Genomic DNA, 26060 nt, shown 5'->3' on the forward strand with positions numbered 1-26060 from the left:
GTAAACAGGAGTCATTAAATTAAACAAAGTACTAGAAACAACAAATTGAAAAGATAAGTACATCAGGCATCTGAGTGATGTTTCAATCACCACAGGAAGCAGGAGAATGCTATTTTGGTTACAAGTGAAAGTTTTTTGAGAGGAAAAATTGACTAGTCAATGTCAGAGTGGCAGCAGGTGCCAGCCAACAGCAGGAACATAGAGCCAAGGAGCATGACTGCCAACAGAATAGAAAAGACTGGGAGGCACAGGGATATAAATAGTCCTGGGAAAAATGGGAAGCTACAGGTCAGCAAGAGGAAATCTGGCACTCAGACAAGGTCAGGGCCATGGAGAAGGAAAGAATACTTGAGCACTAACTCTGAGGTCTAAGCTACTTACTGGGCTGCTGACTATACATAATTTTGGAGTAAGGAACTTGGGGCACAAGCTGGCAGATGAGGCATTTCACATTCCTGCCCCTAAGTCCCAAATCATGCTCTCATTCTAGGGCACAATTACAGAACGGGGTTGGACTGGCTTACAGAACTCAGTCATAGCAAGATATACACATCTCTTTCAAGTTATCAAGGGAGATTTCAGAAAAACTCCCACCAAGAAACAAGCAGCCAGACCACTACTTTCAAGAACAACATGCCAGCCTGCTGACTAATAAAATTAACAAGTCATTTTGCATACATAACATCCAGAATCTGAATTTTAAATGTTTCCAATAATACCTATGTAGTTGTATTCAGCTTCTAGATGGGTTTTCTGTTGATCTGTAGACCAAAACTGTTCCCTAAGTACTTCATCCCTTTAAGGAGGATTCGAAGATAGTGAACACTGCCTCACACAAAACAATTCATACAAAAAACCAGGAACAAGCATCTTCTAAGATATCTAAAATAAGCCAGTTTCCTGTCAAAGTCAGGAACTCAGCTATTGCATGAGCTTTTTATTCAAAGTCATGCAGTTAAATTCAGCTGTGTTTAACATTTCATTTGGACAAGAATATACACAATGACTTTCACACATTGTCAGGCAATGACATTTAAAAGCAATAATGAAATAATGCTGTTTTGAAATTTTGCACTGTATTGTTATTATCAGCACCTACGTGCTCTACCTAGTCTTAACATTCTGCATTACACTATACCCCATGGACAGCACAAGTGCCACTTATGTCACTGAAGGCAGAATATGCCATTTCTGTGTGCTTGAGTTATACAAACTGAAATGCAGAATAACACAGCCACTATTTAAGATCAGCAAAATATTTTCAACAAGTTTCCTTAGTGTGTCATGAGCATATGTGGACATTATTTTTCTTATTTACACTTGTACTCAAACACATTCTTTGTCAATAGAATTCAGCAAATCAAGATATGAACTTTGTTTGAAACTTAATACTCCTGGATTTCAGTACTATTCTTTTCATGAGCCTTTTCTTTAAAAATTAAAGTTACATACACATTAGAAAGAGACACCAAGGCAGAACACAGATCTCTTTCAATACAAAAAAGAAAACATTTCCCCAAAACTCAACACACTTGAACTTAAGTAAGTTAAAATAGAATAAATCCTTAACTAGGATTCTAGCTACAGTATGTAAGCAAAGCCACAAATGAGCACACTTCCATCAACAACTTACATGTGCAAGGCTTAATGGATCTCTACATATCATCATCATCTTTAACTTGTTCTTGCTCTTTTTGGAAAAGCATGAAAACCATACTTGTGGCAGCACATACCTCTAGCTTTAACTTCTTATTAAACATCTGTTTATTATAACAGCAAAGCACATCTTACCTGCGATACTGCTGCCTAGAAACTTCGTCTCCCCAAAAAAGACACAGCGTCGATACCAACATGCTGGGATGGAAGTTCTCTTCCATTGGATTCCATGTTACAGTAATCACCTGATAAAATAAATACACAACACACTGAGGAAAAAACCCTTTATTTTTAGTATTAATGTTTGGACTGTGAGTTAACAGATTACTACAATACAAGTGAAACGGGACATAACAAAAAATAGGTGAGATTTTAATAAAGAACTAGTCAGACATTTTCACTGATGACATTTAATTAAAATTCATAAAATTTGCTCAGAAGAAAGCACTGTACTTACTTCATGTCTTCCTTCTCTTAGTACAAACTTCTCTGGAGACACTGTCATAACCTGAGGATCCATCACTGTTTTTGCCTGCAGGTTTCCCAAGCACAGCGCTTTAACGTAGGCAGCCCGGGAACCTGTGTTTCTCACGTGGAAGGAAGCTTTCTGTAATCTTGCAGACAATGACCCTTCCAGTGTAATCATGAAGCTATCTGACAATTTTTTAACATTTTCTAAAATTATATTGCTTGTTCCTCCATATCCAGATAACGGTATCTGGGAGAGAAAAAAACCCGCCACAAAAAAAATTAAGTACTTCAAATGGAAAAAGCTTCTTAGTAAAACACATTTATGTACAACTATGGTAAACTATATAGAGTTACAGAAAAACAAATGAAAATGTTAAAAATGTGAACAGAAAAGCCTTTGCAAGAAACAGAAAAGCCTAAATTTACTCAATCATTTTCAAATTCTACTTTCCAAATTTGTTTAAGACCTACCTATAGAACAAGACAAGTTCAGATTTTTAACACTTTCTAGAGTTAAAATCTTAGGCTACTTTTAATATAGTACATACAATATTTCATCATTCCCAAAGGAAAGAATTATATTCAAAACTGATACTAATGTTCAAAGCATAACATTTAGTGCCCATATAACATTCACAAGTATACAGATATCCATAATACTCATCTTGAATTTTCAGGTTTTTGACAGAAACACCTATTCACTACTAGATTCTCAATAATTATGAAAAAAATACATTTAAAATTTTTACAAGTTATGGTGGGACTCTTACAGTAAACTTAATTCCTGGCATTGATCGAATCCCCAGCTGCTTGATTTCCAGCTTTGCAAAGCAGCAAGTTACTCGAGTGGGTGTAAACATCAGGTAGATGTTAGTATCTTCTTTGGGACGCATTTTGAGTTCCCAGTTACTGGTTAAGCGTTGTTCTGATCCAAATATACTTTGCAGCTGTAAAAAAGAAGATATCAGAACTGAGTGACTGTAATAGGAAAAAAAAACATAGCAGTAAAATTTACTACACGTGGAAGGAAGAATTAACTTCTTTGAAGTCCACATTAACTTCTTTGACAATGACATATTAAAAGTTGCAAAGCTTAATATGCAATGAAAAAGATGAAGTCCAAGATACTTTATATTCCCATAATGAACACTTCAAGGCCTCTCAGTTTAGACAGACTTTTCTGTCCTCAATCGCCAACCTGTCAAGGCTGAACTTTACCAGCTGTACATTAATTCTCTGTAAGTAAAAATATTTTAGATTGAAAAAGTCTGAACATTTGAGGGAAAAAGGAATATAAATCAATGCAGGTTACATAACAAAAAGACCCATTAGCCATGGTAATTCCTAAAGGCTAATTCCAATTTTTCTTTCCTCATCTAGACTCCCTCATGCAGGAAGGGCCACTGATAGATCACTGCACCAAGTACTGACTCTGTTGTGAAACAGCAGCTTAGAGAGCTGTAAACTGAGCTCCAGTTTGCTGCAGCGCTCCTGTTTCAGGATAGGATACCAGCGTAGCTTAAGCTCCGCTACCACATTCACCTTGGCAGTCTCAACACAAATACACAGCCTGCTAACACTCCAGGGCAAACACATTTTCATTATAAAGCCTGGTAACTGTCATAAACACTAAAGAGAAATTTTAATGGTAGGCACCTGAAAGGAGTCTTGATCCTGGCCTCTTATCAACAATCTTAAATGCTGGGTCACAGATGGAGAGTCATTCCTTAGAATTAACTTCTTCTGTCTGAAAAATGCATTTGGTTAGATTTTACAGCAAAAACAAATTAACTGCACATATTAATTCATGGAAACAATGGAACTGGGACAGTCAATTTTGAAGTAATTTAATGGAAAAAAATCACCTCTTGGAGCAACAGAATATATTAAAGAGAAAGTTATTTCTGTATTACCAAACTTACACACCCTAGACTGTTATACACCACAACACACAAATACTCATAGCAAAAATCCCCAAATATACATATATATATTTAAAAATATATAGCTTTTCTGAAGTTCAAGTACTGTACTTAACAGCCTGAACTTTCAAAGAAACCAGCAATTGTATCAATACAAAAACTCCTTAAAAATCCCCACTTCAGGACACAGTTATGATGAGATTAGCCAGAGAGACTTATTTATGCAGAAACAGTGTCTTGTGAGTAGTCTGGCCCAGATTCACAGTTCTAAAGAACTAAATTCAGGATAACTTTTCCTTCTCATGTACTTCCCAAGGCAATAGCAACAGAGAACGTTACGGTCACTTAACAAAATCAGGTTGATTGAAATATTTTTTTTCTGTGTGATACATCCTAGCATCAACCAGGCTTCTGGTACTCAGAGCTCTCCTCAGCAGAGACAGGAAACATCTCCAGCAAGAGCAAGTGCCTTTGTCATTTTAACAAATCAAAAAACATTGACAGATGAATTTGACAAGCCCTAAAACTGCTACAATGCAAAAGAATAGATCATGCAGATAGAATTAAAGAGGACAGAGAGAGCAAAACCTCTCTCTATCAACACTGGCAGACACTCTTTTGCACTCTGTTGAAACAAAACTACAGAAATAATTTCAGCTTCCTAAAAGTAAGGGTTCCTCAACACTGTTTTACAGGAGGAACAGAAAACAAAAAGATAGCAGCATACAGGAAAGAAGAAGTAATTCCCAAACACCAAATAACCAAAACTCCTGTTAGAAGCACACCACACCTTAACAAACCAGAAAAACAGAAATGTAGCTATTAGAAACAGTTCTTAGATACAAACATTGACTGATTTTAAACCCCCACGAACATCATTAGATCATTAGAATCCAAAGTTCAGTATAAACCAACAGTGGATTAGTCCTTCAAGTAATAATTACTAGAAGTTCAGAAATCTGCAAAACTTGCAGACATTACATATAAAAGAAGCAAAGAATATCCTAACAATTATGAACAGTTTCACTAAAACATAGAATACTGAACCTGGAAACTTGAAACTAAAAAAGTGTGGACAATAAGTAGTCTGAAGGATAAAGTAATTCATAATTAGGGGTAAAACAGATTCTCCACACTAGAAGTTTTAACCCTGAAACACATTCGAATCAATTAAGGGATGTTCAACAGTTTATGCTGTTCAGATGGTCAAATTACATTACACAGACTGATTCTGTTCATTGTAATTGATGGAATGAAGCATAACTCATCTCTAGCAAGAGAAAGGTATCAAGAACCAACAGAATTTTTCTATTGACTTAAGTGAAAAATACTTTTCTCCTAATTTCTACTTACATGACACACTAAACTTACAGAACCAGATATTCTAATCATAACTAAAGAGTCCTCGAGAAAACACAAAGCTAAAATAAGATCAGTTTGTTTCAAAACTTTCTCACACAAGAAAAATAACTGCAATATACTGCTTCTTTCACTTGAGGCACAGAACAAATTACTGCCAACTATCAATGTGAATGGGAAATCTTACTTCAAATAAGTGCAATATAAAATGCTTAACATGATATTCTGTATGAGCAACTGTCCAACTTATACTTACACTGATGATCCAAGTGATACTGCTCCCCAGGCAATGAACTGCTTGTTGGAGAGGATGGGTGGAATGTCTGAGTACCCAGCAGCTGTAGTCACAGGTCTGTTTTTCCCAGATTCTACCTCACCTTCTATCATCACTTCAAACTCAGGCCCAGATGGCAGCACAAGGATTTTCAAGATACTTTAAAAATAAATCCATAAATTTAAATTCCACAACAGAACAAGATTAGCTGATGAAATCAAAACATAACTGAAAAAATATTACACATAGGCATTTTTAAAACCACCTTCTTAAGGCAAAAATACAAATACTTCTTTTTATTTTATGAAAAAGGCCAGCTTTAGGTATAGCCCTACATTTAAATCCTTTGGGCTGTAAGTACGTATGCCACATGAACCTCACAAAGTCTTCTGGAATATTTCATCTGGAAATAATTCAGAGAAATATTTCAGAGACTACAGCTCAAAGTATTTTTCATCCATACTAATTTCTAATTATTTTGACAGACTAAATTAGAAAGAAACAAAGTCTGGCTGTAGATTAAAGAGATGCCCTTTGAATGCCATGAGAAACTTCATTGAATTTTTACAGGTGTGAGATATCCAGGAGCACCAAGGAAGGAAATCTAGCTTTTAAATAATAGCCTGAATCATTTGTTATAGCACAGAGAGACTTGAACTCAAGAAAAAAACTCAAGAACCTCCATTCTAGCTGTCAGCAAATCCCTTGGATGCCTGCTGACAAAGCCCTGAATCCCATCAGCAGGGAACATGGACCCTGGTTACTGCCTCAGTTAGTTTATTGTCTTTTGGCAGCACTGTGACGTAGATTACAAAGTTTCCAATCCTCCTGAGTACCTCAAACCTGTAAAAATTCAACCTATCCAACAGGATCATACTGTCACTAGCAGAACTTCATTGTTTAATTTAAATGCACTGGGGAGGCCTGGTTAAGCTAGCCAGTGAAGCTGAACATATTTTCAAGATACTCCTTTGTCCATTCTTGCAGAAACTGGAAATCATGTAGCAAGAGAGGAAAAGCTGCTCTGGAGAAACGAGTCAGACCCTTGTCATTGCCAAAAACTCTCATGTGACATCTTAATTGTCACTTGAACCAATCAAGTTTGTTCTGCAGAATGAAGTTCAACAGGTACTAATGAGCAAAACTATGAATGCTTCATCCACCTGCAAAAGGAACTTGTACATTAGTGTTGTACACAACAAACTTTTATTTGATTACAGCAGACAAATGAATACTTAGGATCTTGATCTGTTCTTGACATTTTTCACATGTAAAACAGAAATAACATTTTCCTTGCCTAAGCAGAGAGAGAAAGAGGGAAGCAACTGAAGGGGCTGCTGAAGGTAAGTATTTTGAAGCTTTGTTGTACTTCAGAAATAACTACCATATAAAGGGCCTCACAGATTCACTCCATTTATTTACACTAAACAAGTCTTAGAATATTTCTTGATGGGAAATATTACCTATTCATTATCCTATACACACCTGAAGAGGCAGATATTCTATACAAATGGTAGTGAACCTTAAAAATCCTTTTGTAATGGATGAGAACTCTCATGAAAACAACTGAAGACAAAGACTTTCATATAGGTGAAACTTTCATTTTGTTCATTACCTTAAGGTCAAAAGTAATTCAGTTTAACACATGCAGCACAGAATCAGTTGTATTACCTTTCTGTAGTTCTTGTGCTTTTTGGAAAAAACTGGACAGTCACTACTTGTTCTTCTCCAGGAAAAAGGAAAAGGTCCTCAGGTTTAACAGCAAAGGAGCTGTCTTGATCTGATGTCTGAAAGCAGGCAAGGACAAAAGGGAGGGTTAGTTACCTATTTTAAGGGATTTAAACACTTCTACAAAATGGATACATACATTTGTATACATACAATACAATTCGATTGTGTGAATTGCATGTACCACAGGTGCACAATTTCAATACACCTGGAGCCTTCAACACTTTATCAATTAGCACCCAGTATCATCACTTAATGTGGCATTTGTGATAGGGGTCATAGATTCTATTTCCATGGCCTCTGATCTTAGAAATGACGGGCTAACAAATCTCTTTTTGTAAAATGGAACCAACTGCTCCTTCTGTTGAATTTGAAATGCAAGTTTCAAATGTGGTTAGTTATCTTTCAGTCTGGAACCATACTTTCTATGGATTCTCAAAAAGGTCAAGTAAAGACATTGCATATCTGAAAAGAACTCACTCTGAGTTGGCAAGACGTACACTAAAAACTAGTGCAGTTTTGTTAGAAAATACAAATGTTTCCCAATGCTAATATTCATCTTTGCCTTAAGCAGGTTTTACTCTACCAGCTAACTAACACCTGCTGTGCAGCACAGGCCTCACTACTTTTACATATAACAAATATTTTAGTTAAAATTTAGTAAAAATCATAAAGGTATGTTTGTTATAACAAATAAAACTGAAGCTGAGCAAAAGAACACCCATATGCTTTTTCCAAAAAAGTAAGCTAATCTCTTTGCCTTCTTTCATTCCCCATATGTAAACTTGTAAAGCTTTTATCAAACCACAGAGCTGAGCTAAAGTCCCAAGGCTCACTTCTAGCTTCAGTACAATATGAACAGCACAAAAATCATGATTTCAAGAGGAAAAAGCCAACCTACCTTAACTTTCAAATGTACACTAATGTTTCCAGCATTTACCAATGGCAGCTGCTGCTTGACTGTCGAACCCACACTAGTAGACAGATGTATTTTCTGCAAAAATAAAGTAAGTGCATGTTTGTATATATATATACATACATAATAAAACCAAACATTACAAAAGTAGGAGGCTAGGAGAGGCAAACTGTTCTTGAAATACAGTTTGCAAATACACACAAACCTCTAAGTCCTTTGGAATATGTATCCTCGCTGTTCCAGCTCTTGCTCTGAGAAAAATACTTTTAATCACAGTGCTAGGTCCTGGACTATCCACTTCCACATCCACTCTTGCCAGGAAATCCTCTGCTGGACCCAAGGAATCTAGGAACAATTTCATGAGTAGCAAAAGCAAGCAAGTCTGCCAACAGCAAAGGCCATTCCTATGGATGCATGTCTCACTTCAGCTACTCCTCAATATTAACACATTTGTGGGGTGATAACAGGTCTCCCATTACTCCTGCAACACCTTTTTTTCCTCTTTTAAATAAAGTCTCACAGGACCTTATTTAAGAGTTTTACCTTTTTGTCATGTGTGACTGAAATTGTTACTAATGCAAATAAAAAACCCATCCTACCACACCAGCCAAACTAGTTGATGTATATATTATTTTCTATTCAGCAAGTCAGAACAACTCAGAGGTTTCTTCAAATTTATTATCTATTTTGCAATTAATGTAATGTTTTCTTAAATGATGGTTTAATTCCCTCAGTAAAAAGAGCTAACACAAATTCCAGGCATCTTGCAGTACAAACTTTGTATAGCTTCATACTTAAGTAAAAATGTCCCTGGTAATATATAAAGGATTAAGACATAATAGAGACATTCTGCCTCCTACAGTTATTAAAAATTAATATGATACCTGAAATATTAGCACACACAAACAAAACATGGTTTCAGTTTGCAGCCTGCTCCTGCAATTCTAACACATATATACATTAAAAGTCAAATCTGTTTCAGCTGAAATGAAAATCAAGTTACTTTACCTGAAGAAGAAATTTGTTTCTTAGGTGCATGGAACAGAACCCAAACTGTTAAAGCTTCAGGATCCTGAAAAATAAATTGGTTGATTCACCTTATGGAAGGGAGAAAATTATTGAGAGGAGAAAACAAAACACCCACAAAACCTGAACATGCAAAATGTGTGCTGTCCAAAAATCATTACTGTGAACTCAAATATTCAGCACTGTGATTTCAGACAGCAAGTAAAAAGAAGAATTGACCAACTACAAAGTACTCACTTGCCCATCACAGCTTGCATGGATCACATGATTTACAACTGATGGAGCTGCTGTCTGAGAAACTGCATCCATTTGTTCATTAGAAGTATTAACAGGTTCCTTGGAAAAGGTGAAGCACCTCCAGGCTACTGCATTCTGTCAAAAAAAAAAAAAAATTACAAGTATTAATTATCTTATTGCCAGCAACAGCAATGCTGACAAAGCTGAGAAATGCAAGACAAGTTTTAAATGATCCAAGTAGTTTGGAAAAAAAAAATCAAAAATTAGGCTGTGGTTTTGGTAAGTATATGATAGTCCAGCAAACCCCCTAAAACCAGTAGGAAATCCTTTTGCAGCAAAAAGGGACAAGCAGAGTCTAGTTAGCTTAAGCCTTCAAGAAGTTTGGCTGTTCAAGACCAAACATCACTAGTCCCCAAGACAACCTGATCCACCTTAACAAAAGGCCAGTCCTTTCTTCTTCCCCTGCATAAGGAAACAAGGCCAGCTCTCCCCACAGCACAAATCAGCAGTCAGCCCAGCCTAGCCAAAAACATGAAAACTGCATTGCCAGAGATGCAGAGGACCACACTGTAACCTTTCAGACAGGCTATTATATAGTGGGAGACTAAGCAGATACAGAGAAGAGTCCTGCTCTCGCCAGAGGAAGAAGGAATATGTTAAACTTGGTAGCAGCAAGCTTGGCTGCTTGTTTGAACAGTCAGCTGTTCAGTTTCAATAGTGGAATATGTCTTCAGCTTCTCAAAGAGGGAAGCTTCCAGCTTCCTCAGCTTCTCAAAGGGAAGGCTCAGGCAACACAACCCTCATCCTATCTGCTGGCCTGTGCTATCAAAGCAAGCAGCAGAAGCAGAATCCCATGGCTAAGCTTCAGAAAGTAAACCACAGACATGAAACAAAACACCACACACCTATCCCAGAAGCATTTTTGTTGGTACTATTACAACAGAATCATATTACCACCCTGCAAAAACTATTTATTTCCTGACTAACAAAAGAAGACTTCTTGGGATGTCTTACACTGAGTGTCCAAGATATATTTCTTAATGATATGTAACGAAGTGTTGGGATACTAAAATTCAGTATCACAAGATGTTAACTCACACACAGAAGTTTACTGTACTTACTGCGTTAATAATAAGTCTAATTGGCATAAAAGCATGGGTTTTGTTGATGAGTTTTAGGGGAAGAGCCTTCAAATTGCCAAAAGGCAAGTCACCAAAATCCAGGCAATCTCCTTTTCCTGATTCCACCTAGATTTAAAACAAAGCAGAACTCAGGAAAACCTTCAAAACACACTACCCTACAGAAGTACCAGGAAAGAAAGGATGTTACTCACCTATTCCACCCTCTAAACCCTATATCCACATATAATACAAACCTCCTACCAGGGGTAGGAGGAGTCTAAGAATCATGTTTTCTTTGATATTAGAAGGTTTCTTTGCCAATTGGCTATCTTCATGCATTTTACCTCAATCAATTAAGCCAATCTTAGTACAATGTTTATCCACCAAAATCCAGCATACAATCAAGTTATTTTGGATAATTCAAATTAAAAGTAAGTTTAAACCATGACTATTACTAGCAAGTAAGAAATGTCAGTTTCACATAGTTAAAAATACATTTCAGCAAGTTGAAAATTAAGAAAATAAGGGACAGTTAATTTCTGCTAGCTTAAGTGTCATGATCTGCAGCAAAATGCAGCTTTTATTTGGTATTTTTTCCAATCTCAAGAATGTAACAACATGCAGAGATTGAGCACAGGGTTTAAATTTTATTTGAACATGACACAAGTTTGAACCATATACTATGAAGAACAGACTACATGTGAAAGAATAAAAAAAATGCACTAAAAAGAAATATAAATTTAGGGAAGGATCATTTAAATTATATCCATTCCTGTGCATTCAGTACTTGAAAACACATAATTAGCCCAAAGCAAGTTAAAAGATCACCATAAATGGAAAAAAAAAGTCAACTGTGGCTGATAACTGAAAATATTATCAACCATGTCCCAGACTACCATGTCATTTGTTCAGGCACCTCCAGAAGTATCATCAAGCCTTTTTATGCCTGTCCATACTCTTAAATCTAGAACTATATGAAGCCAGATTTAATTATTAATGTCACACTCTCTCCTACCTGGTTGTTCTTCATGATAAGACAAAGACAAAAGCACTTTATGCATGCACTTACTTTCAATTTTTAATTAGTCCAAAATAATAAAATATTCTCTACAATCATAAACAAGCTAGAGGTAGTGGGAAACCTAGACAAAGTCTACATGATGTAAAAAATAAAGAAATCCTTACAATTGGAAAGAAATGCTTTTTGTTACATTAAATGCCCAATCCAACACAACAGATACCTAGTAAGCATCAGATGTTTAAGGCATTAACAATGAAAAACTAATGCCCAGTCTTTTAACAACGAAAAAGTAATTTTTAGTTTATTCTTTCCACACAGAATCCTTCATTTCCAGCTAGCTGCTTTTGCACAATTGGAACTTCCCAGACAGCAATACGCTTCTCAAAAGTTTTCTTCTATTCCCACTCAAAACATAAGAAATTCCAGGTTTCTTTGAGGAGCAACCTTGCAATCCTATTATTTTCCAGTGCCATTAAATTATTCACAAAACTGCAACAACGAAAGACCCACAAAAAGCAGCAACTTACTTCTAAATTAGGATTTTCAGCCACTGCTGTCAGAACTACCCTGCTTGCCAAAGCTTCTGACTGAACGATCGTCTCGGCATCTGCAGAAACTGGCCAAGATGAAACATTGAGGATACACTGGAAGATCCCCGAACGGGAAGGTAAGAAAAGTATTTTCAGGTCATTGGTAGAGTAGGGTCCTACAATGGTTTTGTTCTTGAAAACCAAACATTGATATTTCATAGGATCCACCTGAAAAACAAAATATCTGTCATTTGCAAACAGGCCTTTTATCAGAAGACATTTCTTTTCCAAATACCATGTTTATCTGGCACCACTGCTTAACACAGACATTTTGTATATATTTCTCCTCCATTTAATTAATGCATCTTCATCTCCATGGCCCATTTGCATCCTGCTCAACTGCAGGCCTTTTCTTTTAATTTAAACAGACAAGTCAGCCTGAAAATTGCTGAGGTTTCTTTCTACCATCTAGTGAAAGATTGACACTGGGAAAATTATTAAGTAAAACCCTAATTTTTGAGAAAGAACAGCAGTGTATCTCAAAGTTGACTGAAAAAACATTGGTTTTAATCACACCGTGCAAACAATAGCATGTGTTTGTTAATGGAAACAACTGTAAAACAATTTCATTTAAAAAAATCACCTCTTGATCCAACAGAATTGCTGGTTACAGGAGCTGCATAAAAAGCTCTGTGAAGCTGATTAGAAAATTATGCAACAAACCCTTATTCTTATATACACACACACATATATATACATACACACGAGCACACAAAATTGTGGCCTGATGTTCTTTAAAGAGGAAGCATTCTAAGAAAACAAGATCAAAACCAGAAATCATACCACTGGGAAGACACATGCTACATCCGCTGGAAGAATGTAACTGAGGGATATGATCAGGATTTCTAAGAATTATAAGATGCAATATTTAAAGCAAATAATTGTCTGCTATTCCTCACTAATATGGACCAAATAAAAACAGCATGAACCATATTTTAAAGTAGAAAAAAGCAACACTTCATACAATCTACAACTGAACTGAAGTGTGGACAACAAACTTGTTCTGTTGCTATATTCTTCTCTACTAAGTATATTCATCAATAAAAGAAATCTAATCCTTCTGATGGACCTTGAACCTAACTCGTTCTCAAGATATTTTACTTCTGGAACTGTTAGTATGATAACAGACTTCTATAATATTTAATTAAATTGAAGTGCAAGACAGCCAGTGTATGGCCCACAAGCTACCCACAGAACAACCCCTCTAGCCTGAAGCCTGCTCCAAATATTGCTCATTTTCCATCACTCAAGATCTCCTGATTTCAATAAAAAGAGGAGCGACTGCCAAAAATGTTTTCGCAGTAACAGTCCTCAGCATGGATGTTTTCTGGTCTAGGGGTGGCTTTTCTTGCATACACAAAGGTGGGAATGAATAACCCATAAACTCAAACCTTCCACATTTCATGCACACAATATAATTCTACAGATCAATTACCTCATGTGACATTTACTTCACAAAGTCTACTTGCTGGAGGAAGTCAGGCGGCCTGGCTAAATAAAGTAGCATTGCTTTTGTGCATATTAACGATAAAACAGGGAAAAAAATCACATATCTGTAAAGAGGGCCTTGATTTTACTTATGATATCTGTACTGAAATCTTATATACTTAATATTACAGTATTATTCAGTTTTATTTAAAAAAAAATATCTTACCTTTACCCCATTAACTGAAACACTGAGTATTCCAATGTTGACCTGCAACCACCGGTCAGTTGGATTATAAACACTAAGAACCGTCTGTGATGCAATTCCCACACAACAGGCATTAGGGAACTTCAGTTCTTCTGGTACTTTTATATGCCCTTTGGAAGAAGATATGCTCCTGTTAGTTACAAGTACTCAGAAGCAAATCAACTCTCAGGCTGCCACCAAGTTTATGAACTCATCTGGCAAATGCTTCATTAAGGCAAGGAAATGTTTGACTCCTACAGTTCTCATAAGAATGTTTTCCACAAGCATGAAATTTGAAATTTTGATCATTTCTATTTTACATCTTAAAGTTCTACTGTCACACAAACAAATACTTATGCAAATGGTACATTCCACACAGACCCACAAAGTTTATATATATACACCTGATATAAAACACTCAGTGGTCACAATTTAATCAGCACTAGCCCTGCTCAGAAAATTTGAACATTACTATTACAAAATCTTGTTAGCATAAAAAGAGCTAAGGAGTATTTCCCTATTTTAAAATGCACTAAGATCAATGATTTGGAACAATCAATAAACAAGCTCTAAACTGTCACAGATTCAAATTTTCAGCCCCATTAGCTTGTCATTTAGGCTGAAAGAATTAGCCAGAAATAAAAAAGTACAGCAAGACTGTAGGTTAAAATAAGTTTTTAAAATTAAATAGTAATTTGTGTTGCTTAGGTTTAGAGCTAAGTCTATATACCAAGAGCAGAAAGGACAGAAAACACTTGGCAGCTTGTCCTTCCCTTCATAACCAGCAAACAGTTTCAACCCTCCATGGGGTTGAAATTTCTTATGAGTTTTGGCCTTCACTGACTGCTAATACCAAGTTAGGCTGGCAATAGAAATGTCCTCTACCTTCCAGGTAAAATACAATGGAATTTCAAGAGCATGACTTGTCTTGCCTAGTTTGAACTGCAGCTAGGATTTCTCTTCCTCCTGTGAAAGGTAGGTCTAGATCCTTTACACAAACACAAAACTACTTAATATTGAAGAACGCTGAAATTCTGAGAAACCTTTTTTAAGACCAATAGGGGAGCTATAAAAATAGACATTAAATTCAGAGAACAACATTAAACAAGGAAAACTAGTAATAGGGTTTGCATAAACAATAATTGCAGTTACACTTAGTACCATCTTAATTTTATTTGCTATAACATTAGCGACATCACTATCACCATTCCTGTCCACAGCTGTATTTCAAACACACTGTAAAAATCACACTCACCAATACCAGGTGACTTCGATAACTCCCACTCCCTTCCCCCAGCTCCAAGAGGTTGTCCAGTACATGGTTTTATATTTAAGATATTATTACTCCATGAAGTACTGTGTGGGTTATAAAGTGAAGCTGCACCCAAAAAGCCAGAACCAATATTTGGACCCAAAGGAATTCCTAACATAAGTGGATTCTCAACATGTCCTGCTGGAATACCAGAACAAGGAAGACCTGCTGGAAGGCCAAAACCTGCAGCGCTGCAGCCATGAAACTGAGACAGAACTGCGTTTCCTGGAGGCTGTTTACTTCCCAGATGCTGTTGTGCAAATGGAGTTGTTGCAAGACAATGTCCTGTAAGCAAGGTGGGGACAGAAGAAATTGCTTGACTCTCAGAGGTAGTGACATGGGATTTACCAGTTGATATATGAACATGCTGTTCACCAGATGAGTTTTGTTTGCATGGCAAACAGGTGTTTAATCCAGAATAAACAGGTAATACATGCTGAGATGGCAATCCTTGTCTCTGTGCTTTGTTTGTTTGATCCTGACACACTTCTTGTGCATCAGCGTTAACAGAAAGGGGCGGAAAGGAGCGGAGTTTACTTGGTAAAGCTGATTTAACACGGTCTAGCTCTTCATGATTTGCTGGTACATTTGAAGGATTAAATGGAAGCTGATCTATCCTCAGAAAACCTTCTTTGGCCAGTTCTTGGTCCAGTACATTATGAGGTTTTCTTTGAAGACCAGCAAGTTCATTTTCTCCATGGCCCTGGTCAATACCATGTACTGCTTTTCTTCTATTTCTTTGACATGAACGGTCTTCTTGATTTTCTTTTCTGTGTTCCTGCGGAGGAACTGGGCTGGCCTGAATTATTGTTGTGCTCAGCTCACCAGCATCTTCACCCTAATAAACAAATATAACATGCAGTATTACATATTTTAGAAAAGCAATAGGGTACATAAGACACACCTAATTCTGGTACTGCCTGTTCAGGAAACTTTTCTGTCCAATCATTATTGAGACTGCCATCCAATATAAATAATCAAGTTTGTCTTGTCTGAAGTTTTACTTTTTTGACTATGACTCTTCACCTTGCAAAAGAAAACCTCCAGCTTCAACCTATCTGCTATCCTTAAGAAACATTCTACTGGGTCTGGCTGAGATGGAGTTGATTTTCTTCACAGCGGTCTCTGTGGTACAGTATTTTTACATTTGTGTTCAAAACAGCATTGATAACACACCAGACATACTAGCCAGATTGAAAAACAAAAAACCCAAAAAACAAACTGAATGGCCTTGAACCAAACCACTAACTGAAAAGGATTTGAGATGGACAAAAATGCACTGATACAAACATTTTCTTTGTGTGCTCACAAAAAGAAATCATTGAAGCCCAGAGACCTGCCATTTTGACAGGTATAGTATAGCTGGAATGAGCATTCATACAGAGTGCTCATTCCAGAGCATTCCATTTACAGAGACATGCATGTAAACTCATATTTACAGAGACATGCATATAAACTCCTATTTACAGAGACATGCATGGAAACTCATATTTACAGAGACATGCATGTAAACTCATATTTACAGAGACATGCATATAAACTCATATTTACACATGCATATTTACACATTTGCATGTAAGTTAGAAAGATTGTTCAGGTTTTATGTGCCTGTTTTTTAAAATTCCATCCACAATTACACACACTTGGAAAGGGGGAGACCTAACAGATTCCAAGGAATGCACAAATTCAGATAAAAGATTGCCAATTATTTTAATCAGTGTAAGACTGCAAGTCTCAACACAAATTTCACCCTCAGTGTACATTCTTCTCTAAACCAGTAAAAACAGTCAGAATGACTGTCAGAGGTAGAAAATTATAGTTTCAGTCCTCAAAAAAGTACTACAAGCTACATTATGTATTCACAAATATTTCTCCAGGAAAAAAAACAAGCCAGGAAAATTATTCTCCTAACAGCTGAAGCTGAACAGCAAGGGAGCCTCAGGTATGATGAAAGCAATATAGATCCTGCAAAATACTAGTGGAATACTGCACCACATTCCAAGAACAGAATGACTTAATGAGAAACTATTGAAAAAAATTAAAAGAAAAAATACATCAACTCAAACTTTTTCAGAAGTTCCTAGCTCTTTGATTGTTTTACTATGCATTTATTAGAGTGTGTGCATTTAGCACAGTTGATACCAAAACTCAAATTTTCAAATAACTCAGAAGCTGGAAAGAAGTATACCTTTCCCCTATGCACAGCATATCCTAAAATTGTTTGAAAACCCTTAAGGCTTTTCTAATTTAGAATTACTTTGACCTATAAATTTTGGTTTAGGGGCAAAGGTGAGGTGAAGTGGGTTTTTCTTCTTACCCAGTATGTCCCTGGACTATGTATCACTGCTGGGTTCTTACGGGTACTGCCAGGCACAGAGACATAGGTTAACCTGCTCATGCTCGGACTGCAATAAACAGACTGAGGTACCACATTCTCTTTGCAAGGAGATTCCTGACAATGTGATGGGCAAGTAAAGTCCACTTCAGATCTGAAAAAGAGATTCAAAATATGCCAATATTAAAATACATATTTTTAATGTTGCCATCAAGAAAATCAATGCTACCCACTACCTATACTATTCTAAAAGTCAACTTAATTAGCTGTTCTGTTAAATGCAGTCAGTAGAAATGAGAAATTAGGTCTCAATTAACCTTTCCAAGTTCTGGTTTTGATGTACGTAAAACACATTTTCATTCTATATAAATCCATATAGGTAAAGCACAAGAATTCCAAAACTGAACTCAGATGCTAAGGCCACAGCAGCAACACAACTTATTAAAAGAGGTGAATCAATATACTTGTATCTAACTAGATTAAAAAGTCAAATGAAATCATTTAACCTCCCAGCCATCCCACATTAGGCATCCTATTCACTGCTGAGATTCTCTTTATTTCAAATACCTGAAAACACAAGATCTCTCAGCACTTTGCTCAACAAAAAAGCTAACATGACAACAATTAAAGTCACTAACAATTTTAACTGGAAATCCTAAGAGCTATATAACATGCCTGCAAAAATACATCTTCTCCTGCACATATTAATTTCTGAGAAATGCCACACAGCCTGTAATTCTAATAACATACAAACACAAACAGCAGTAAAATACCAAACTATGAAGTTGAAAGTTAAGTCAGGGAAATCATTTGCCTCATCTTATGAGACTGCACACAACCATCAGCTACTGACCATGTTTGTGTTTTAGATTACAGAATTAATTTAGTTGCCATCTTATGACACTTACTGTTATGGGAGCTCATTTAAGAAACATTGTTCTTTCAGTTGCTAAGGAAACCTTAAATCTTGAACACAAGTATGTATCAAAATACAAAATAGTCAAAAGCCATACAAATATTTCTACCCACCCTCTCCCACAATAAGCAATGATACAAATCAGAGAACCAGATGGAGCAAAACACTTCTAAGTTTAAAAAACACATCTTCATTGGTCTATATCATGTCCACCATAATGAAGTCTTAGCTTAATAAAGATCACAGTCAACATTCAAACTAACACATGATCCGTCAACAATCCTCATGAAGCACTAATTCTTGTAACCTGCACCAAGAAATTTACCCTGAAAATGCTGTTCCAGAAGTGTCACTGGGAGAAGAATGAATCAGAGGTGAAGTTGAAGGTCTGAAGCTACACTGCTCCCCCTCCAGATTTAAGTCACTTTCAGGTAGAATGGGTTTATGCTCTGGCAAATAAACAAAATTTAAGCACCATATTTATTTATGGACAGGAAACAAGTTAACTGACCAAAAAAAAAAGTTTTTTCAACAACTAATTGTATTTATATAGGTTTACTTACCAGTACTATTCTGGAAAGTTGGGGAGAGCTTCTCAAAAGTTACATGTTTTGCATTCCCCCTACGAGGAGTACTGGCATCCTTGTTTCTCTTCTCTGTATTTTGATTCCTCTCCTCATTGTTCAATTTCTGCACAGGCTTGGCTGTTGTAGGACTTACTGAGACATATTTACTAGATTGCTTGGCAGGTTTTAAGTTGCTGAAGGACAGAGTATTTCCTGCAGTTCCCTCCACCAAATCATTACAGGGTTCAGGAACAGCATTTGCTGCTTGATCAACTGTTTCTCTGTCTTCTCCTATACCACATGCATTAGTGAGATTGCTGCTCCGGTAAGCAAGCGGATTTCGCTGTGCCACTTCCATTTTTGCTGCTGAGAGAATTCCATGTGTGGTTTCATTTTCATTAAGTGTCTCTGATCTAATAGCAGCATCCATTGACTGTAAATATTTACTATTTACCAAATCTGAAAACTTTCCTGAACATCGAACATGATCTGCAATTACATCTCCGCGGCTGGGAATATCAGACAGCCTAGAAAAATTCTGACTGTCACTTTCTTCATTAAGATTATCAAGCAATCGCTTCTCTATTCCTTGCTGCTTGCTATGTTTATTCATCCAATCTTCTGCAAAAGCATCCTTATGTTTATCTTTACCCAGTAAAAAGGTATCAGATGTAAGGTTCTGGACAGATGCCTCATGTTTCATGACACTCTCATATTCATTCTCACATCTGTTCTCATCTGTTTTTTTGAGGTATTTTTCCACATCAAATGCACTATTTTCCTCATTGCTGGATAACACCTCACTAGCAGAGAGTTCAGCCTCTTTAACAGCTCCAGGAAGGACACGTGTTCTTTTACTTTTATTGGAGAGTGCCATCATCATAGCAGCTAGTTGGGAAGGTTCAGCACTGGAGGAAGCATTAGCAATAGCATTTGCAATTGTGCTGATACTCAGGACAGAGTCAGAATGATTAGACAAGCTATCCTCAAACTTGCCTTTACAAATTCCATCCTAAAACAAAACAAAATGAATTAAGCACCACAGCAAGAGAATTTTTGTTTAGTGTTTTGTTTCGTGTTTGCATTTCAGGATATGGCAATATATTAACATTCTTCATGGATGCATTTTTAAACACCTGTCTAGAAGGAACACTGCAACAGACATTCTCATTCTCCTGATTTTTTAAGTCTGCTTCACAAAGGCTTTTCTAGATTAAATAAGTATTGCCTACTAGAAATCCTTAGTTCCTGTGAAACTTTTAAAATCCAAAAACGCTTTATTTAGTTCAGTTGAAAGAATTGGGAGTAAAATCCTATCAGGGAAAACAGCAGAGAAATTACCATGACCAAATATACAATAATTTCCAAACTAACTTGAAATCATCTGCCTCTAAGGAGAGAAGACACAGCTATTCCTACAGCTTTTTCATTACTCAAGTCTGATTTCTTCTTTAGTTTTCATATTAGCTATTCTTAGCAAAGGGCATGGAGTAGGCAGACAGTCATGTCCAGAGCCCAGTTTATTTCTGTCTCTCTCCGACGGACACAGACTCGGGAAGAACTGAAAACACCTCCTATAGATACGCATGCATGACTTAACAACATCCTCATCAAAAGCCAGGCAACACACAGAGCAAACACGTACACCATGACTGGACTGACAACAAGCTGAACTGCCAGGCTCAAAGGGTAGATCAGCAGCACCATGTCCTTCAGGAGGCCAGTCACTCACTGGTGAGTTCCCAGGAGTATCCTGGGGAACAAGACAAGGGCCAGTACTGTTCAACAACTTCATTAATGATGTGGATGATCAGGCAGAGGGCACCTTCAGCAAGTTCCATCATCATATAAAATTGGGAGGTGTGGCTGATAGGCCAGGAGAGTCAGGTGTCATTCAGAGGAACCTCAACAGGATGGAAAGATTGGCTGAGAAGTTCAAAGGGAAATGCCCAGACGAGCACTTAAGGAGGAATAACCCCAGGGCCCTGTACAGGCCCTGGGCCAATCAGCTGGAAAGCAGCTTGGCAGAAAAGGACTTGAGGGTCCTGGCAGACAGGAAGTTGACCACAAGCCAGGCAAAGAAGCTCGACACCATTGTCACCTGCATTAGGAGGAGTGTTGACAGCAGGCTTAGGGAGGTGATACAGGCAGGGAAGGCAGGTATCAAGGACTACCAAACTAACAAGACACTTTTTTCTGACTTGCACCATGCTTATAGTCTTAAATTCTATCAACTAAAAGATTTTATTTCAACAGTAAAGGCAAGCTGTTTCATTAAAAAAATAGAAAGGGAAGACACAGCTGAAATTCAGAAACTTGATCACAGAACATCAACAGCCTATGAGTCTCTGAAAAACTATGGGCTGACAGACTGAGCAAGTGAAGTGGGAAGAAACAAGATGGTGATAGTATCACCTGACTTACGACCACTAATGGATCATGCCATTCTTTTGAACCCTAGTAGGTGCCCCTATTTCTTAGCATAGTTTCAAATGATCAATATAAAAAGCAGTGAGCTGATGTGAAAGTCAGAATTTAGCTGTATTCAAAGAAACAATAATAATTGGAATAATTTGAATTTTGTTTCAGTTCATAGTTGCACTTTAAAGAGAAATACCTTTGTTTTACTTTTGGTAGCAGCATCTGTATTAATATCTTCATGTACTCCAGCAGCAGTATCCACCCTATGTCCTGAACCCTCAGAGCTGGTAAAATTTGCATGTTTTTTTGTTTGTTCTTCTGAGTCATCTAACAACAAAAACATAAAAAATAATTAATTTACAGCAAGGAAATGGTCTAAAAACCTGCATTCTTGGATACACATGCTCCCTTAATGCCCCATAGAAAAGAGCTGTTCCATAAGTACCTGAAAACACCTCAGATAACTGTGAAATCTCTCGGCCGATGTCACCTCCTGATGAATCAGATCGCATTAGCAAAGGAACAGGCTGCCTTTTCTTCGGGGACGTAATATAGTAACCAAAAGATGGCTATAAAAAATAACCCAGAATAAAGCATGAGTAAATTCAAGAATTAACAAATAGGTTCAATGCACTTCCAAAGCAGTTTTGGCCTGCAGTGCTTGCTCAGTACACCTCTCATACCACTAAGAAATAACACGTGCCTCCTAGCACTGCAAGTGCCCAATGCGAACACATACACTGCACTTCCTATACATACATAAAATACACTGACAACTGGCATGGCTGAACCCCAGCTAGTGACTAAGTACCACACAGCTCTTTGCTCACTCCCCACCTCCTCCTGACAGAAAGAATTGGAAAGAATGGGCAAACCTTGTGGGTTGAGATAAGAACAGTTTAATGATGGACACAAGAATAAATTACAACTATAATACTGGTAACGGAAAGGAAGGAGAGGGGAGCAACACCCAAGAGAAACAAGCGGTGCACAACACAATTGCTCACTGGCCACAGACCAACAACACCAGGCTGTCCCGGAGAGAGCAGTAATCCATGCCAGCCAACTCCCTCCAGCTTACAGACTGAGTGGGATGTTCTGTGATACAGAATATCCCTTTGGTCAGTTTGGGTCAGCTGTCCTGGCCGTGCTCCCTCCCAGCTTCTTGTGCACCTGCTTCACTGGCAGAGCATGAGACACTCCCAAGTCCTTGATTTAGAGTAAGCACTACTTAGCAACAACCAAAACATCAGTGTGTTATCAACATTATTCTCATACTAAATCCAAAACACAGCACTGTACTAACTGCTACAAAGAAAACTTAACTTTATCCCAACTGAAACCAGGACACAACTTACTTATACCAGTTACTCAAAACAAAGAAATAAAGTACACATGCTCACATCATCTCTGCCTGAAAGCATAGTCTGCCACTAAGCCTTGGAATGCTTAGGATAGACTCTAACTCTGCCAGCTCCAAGAATTCCTCATGACACAAGTGAATTACACAAGCATGTGTGACTACTTCTTCTCATTGTTCCCCACCTTTTTTTTTTTTTTGCATGAAACACAGATGAGATCCTGTCTACCAACAGCAGAAGAGAGAAGTGCCAGCTATCCACCCGATGCAAGAAGTATACAAGTGTCAGAAAGTCAGAATGTAGATGATTGCAGTTTTACTGAAGTTGGACACGCCCAGATAGCACATCAATCATCAACAGCCACTCAGAAATGCCCTCACTGTTTAAATACCCTTGTCTGACCAACATTTCACTCAACTGTGTGGATAATTTGCTGGGACCTCCAACATGCCTCCTGTATATGGTGTACTTTTCTCCCTGTAATCCTGCACATAATTAGTTCCTGACCAAAAGGCAAAGATAAACAGTCAACAAAAACACCAGCCAGCACTTCACATCAGAAATTCCAGCAGGAAACCAGTCAACCCACACCTGTAACACACAGAATTTCCTTCCTAAATCAACTTGGAAAATTAGATCTGATAAAGAACTCTTTACAAAATAACAAAAGCAGTGCTAGCTGTTGTTTGTCTTGTCTTTTCCTTGTTTCTCAATACTAACATTTAGACACATACCCGTTTCACATCACTGCCTCCACCAAGACATCCAAGAGCTTCGGATCTCTGACCAAAGAACTCCCCCAAAGACAAACGTAAATAGCTGGCATCTTTATGAAGATCAGATGTTCTTGGCAGAATGAAGCTATTAGCAGATCTCCACGAAGTATTTGCTAATTCAGATGCATTTGGACTGCCTACCTTTCCTGCCTGCAGACAAAGAGATTTCAGAAGTTGCAATTTGTAAATAAATTAGAAAACTATTTTGTTTACATCGAGGTCATTAGTTACCTGCATAAGCCTGTGTGCTTTCTCAAATTCTTCCTGGTCTTGCGCAATCATAGCTGCTGCTTCAGCTTAAAACCAAGAGAAAATTTATTAAAATAAGGCAAAAGTTACTAAGTGCCATCATTACTATTTGTCATCATTAAACTCAATTTGATGGAAAGTTATTGCACATAGAATTGTAGACCTGAGACAGTCTGGGACACACTAGGATTTATTCAATCCCATATCACTAAGAAAATTTATATTAAATTAGTTTTAAAGGAGTACTGCCGGATCTTTAAAAGCCAAAGTAAAATCAGCATTTAGCTAATTAACTTAGTGGTGAATAAAGAAAGTTTCTAACAGCCTTAGCCCCAAGCTAAACTATAATTTTTTATAGGTTATGATACCCATACTAGCTAAAACCAATCATCATATAGCTAACTCAGACCAAATCTATATTTGGGGCTGAAAATTTTTTCCATCAAGGTGGTACCTTTGAATTGGAGCAAAAGAAAGATGGCACTGGCTTGTACCTATTAATGAAAAACCCATGCAAATTAACAGGCCAAATAACTCAATCTTACTTTGAATTCAAATGCCTGTACTATTTTCACAATTACCATCTACAGAACAACTAGCACTTAAGAATCCCTTCACCAAAATGTTGTGAAAAACTGATCAAGAGATACTAATCTACCATCTGATTGCAATGTTAATGCATCATTAAGCTCATCAAAACTTCAAAAATACATGTCCTTGTGCACAGAGCATCCCTAGGCATAGAGGGCACAGGGCAAAAGCTGAGAATGGACGCAAACTTGTAAGGTGAATACAGGTGTTGCCCATAAAACTACTCATGGGAAGTCACAACACATACTCTGAGGAAAACACAAAGTTGCAATACATCTTTATTGAGCAATCAAAGCTCATCTCCTGAAGGCAACCTGGCACTATGACTGACATGCTGTTATAGCCAGTTGACTCTCAGTCAGCAGCAGTTCTTTATCTTCTATATGAGCCCTACAGCCCCCAGAGACTCTGAAGCACCCAACGCTGTCAAGTGAGCACTCCTGCACTACTCCATACAAGAACACACCGTGCCCACAGTTTGCTGACAGAGAGATGCGTCATAAATGAGACTCCAAAGAGTCAGCTGTAACATGTCCTTTCTGTCCTTACAAATAAAATTTCTTCGGCTGTCAAACACCACTGCAGACAGACAAGCAGACCAGCAGCCAAAAAAATGCCAACCACATGGAATGTGTCAGTGTGTTATCATCTACCACGCAAAGAAGTAAGTTCATTGACTTGAAAGCAGGAAGTGTTTAAAAATATATCAGGTGGAAAAACATAAGTAGCCTTGGAAAAATTTACAACAGTCAAATATTCTAATCACCTGACAACTCAAGTCTAAGATACAGAAGGTGTCTGAAATATAATGACTCTGAAAAAACATGGAAGAGTTCTATGTTACTGACATAGTAGATGGGAAAGTGTCTCCCAAATGATATGATATGATATTTACTTGAACCAGTTGAAAATCACTACAGTGTTGAAAAACATTATTTCAACCAGTCAACCCTGTTTGATCACTCATTCAAAATACACCATATTACACAGCATTTGCTTTGAAAGAAAGAAGAACCTAAAGTGGACCATGGACATCCTGAGAATACATTAGCCCACCTACATGGCAGCTTTAGAAACTAGGAGAGATTAAGAGAAATGCTGTTGCACACATGGCTTGAATCTCTTACGAAACAGATGAGCCGATGACAGGAATCTATTTGCCTATGGCACTGCATGTGTATTATCCAAGCCTGTATGACAAATGTATAGACTTTCGTGAAGATCAGTCTGACATAGCTTAAGGATAATAAACTACTTTGAAAGTAAACAGAGGTTCAAAAAGCCTGGAATTCAAGGGAAGACCAGAGCCCCAAAGTCCCTCAAAAAGCTCCAACATTTTTCAGTACCAGTACCATTTTTCAGCATCAAGACATTCCTACGGGACTTCACAAAAAATCAGCAGCTAGCCAATTCAACACTTTGAAGTCTCTCAAATTTTGACACTGTACTTGCATTCTATTTGATTTTGTAGTTATTCCTCATTGATAATTATTTCCTCTCTTATAAGCATCACTCAACACAAAATTACTCTTCTCTTTTC

General features: G+C 37.3%; 1 protein-coding gene across 1 annotated transcript in view; it reads right to left on the bottom strand.

Annotated features, from left to right (window-relative positions):
- LOC121333140 (centrosomal protein of 192 kDa-like) overlaps positions 1-26060 on the bottom strand; it is a 71664-nt gene that overhangs the window by 20673 nt on the left and 24931 nt on the right. Inside the window, exons 22-42 of the mRNA XM_041399218.1 lie at positions 23912-23976; positions 23639-23830; positions 21989-22112; positions 21740-21870; positions 19120-20134; positions 18882-19005; positions 17623-17794; positions 15249-16143; positions 13976-14124; positions 12259-12489; positions 10711-10836; positions 9590-9724; positions 9335-9398; positions 8532-8671; positions 8312-8404; positions 7354-7469; positions 5665-5841; positions 3784-3874; positions 2898-3074; positions 2114-2374; positions 1792-1901 (exon numbers count right to left, since the gene is read on the bottom strand). Coding sequence (XP_041255152.1) covers positions 1792-1901; positions 2114-2374; positions 2898-3074; positions 3784-3874; positions 5665-5841; positions 7354-7469; positions 8312-8404; positions 8532-8671; positions 9335-9398; positions 9590-9724; positions 10711-10836; positions 12259-12489; positions 13976-14124; positions 15249-16143; positions 17623-17794; positions 18882-19005; positions 19120-20134; positions 21740-21870; positions 21989-22112; positions 23639-23830; positions 23912-23976 — 4588 coding nt within the window. The remainder of the gene's footprint in view (positions 1-1791; positions 1902-2113; positions 2375-2897; positions 3075-3783; positions 3875-5664; positions 5842-7353; positions 7470-8311; positions 8405-8531; positions 8672-9334; positions 9399-9589; positions 9725-10710; positions 10837-12258; positions 12490-13975; positions 14125-15248; positions 16144-17622; positions 17795-18881; positions 19006-19119; positions 20135-21739; positions 21871-21988; positions 22113-23638; positions 23831-23911; positions 23977-26060) is intronic.

Source organism: Onychostruthus taczanowskii, unplaced genomic scaffold (assembly GCF_017590055.1).
Source record: "Onychostruthus taczanowskii isolate IOZ18803 unplaced genomic scaffold, ASM1759005v1 scaffold16, whole genome shotgun sequence".
Lineage (NCBI taxonomy): Eukaryota > Metazoa > Chordata > Aves > Passeriformes > Passeridae > Onychostruthus > Onychostruthus taczanowskii.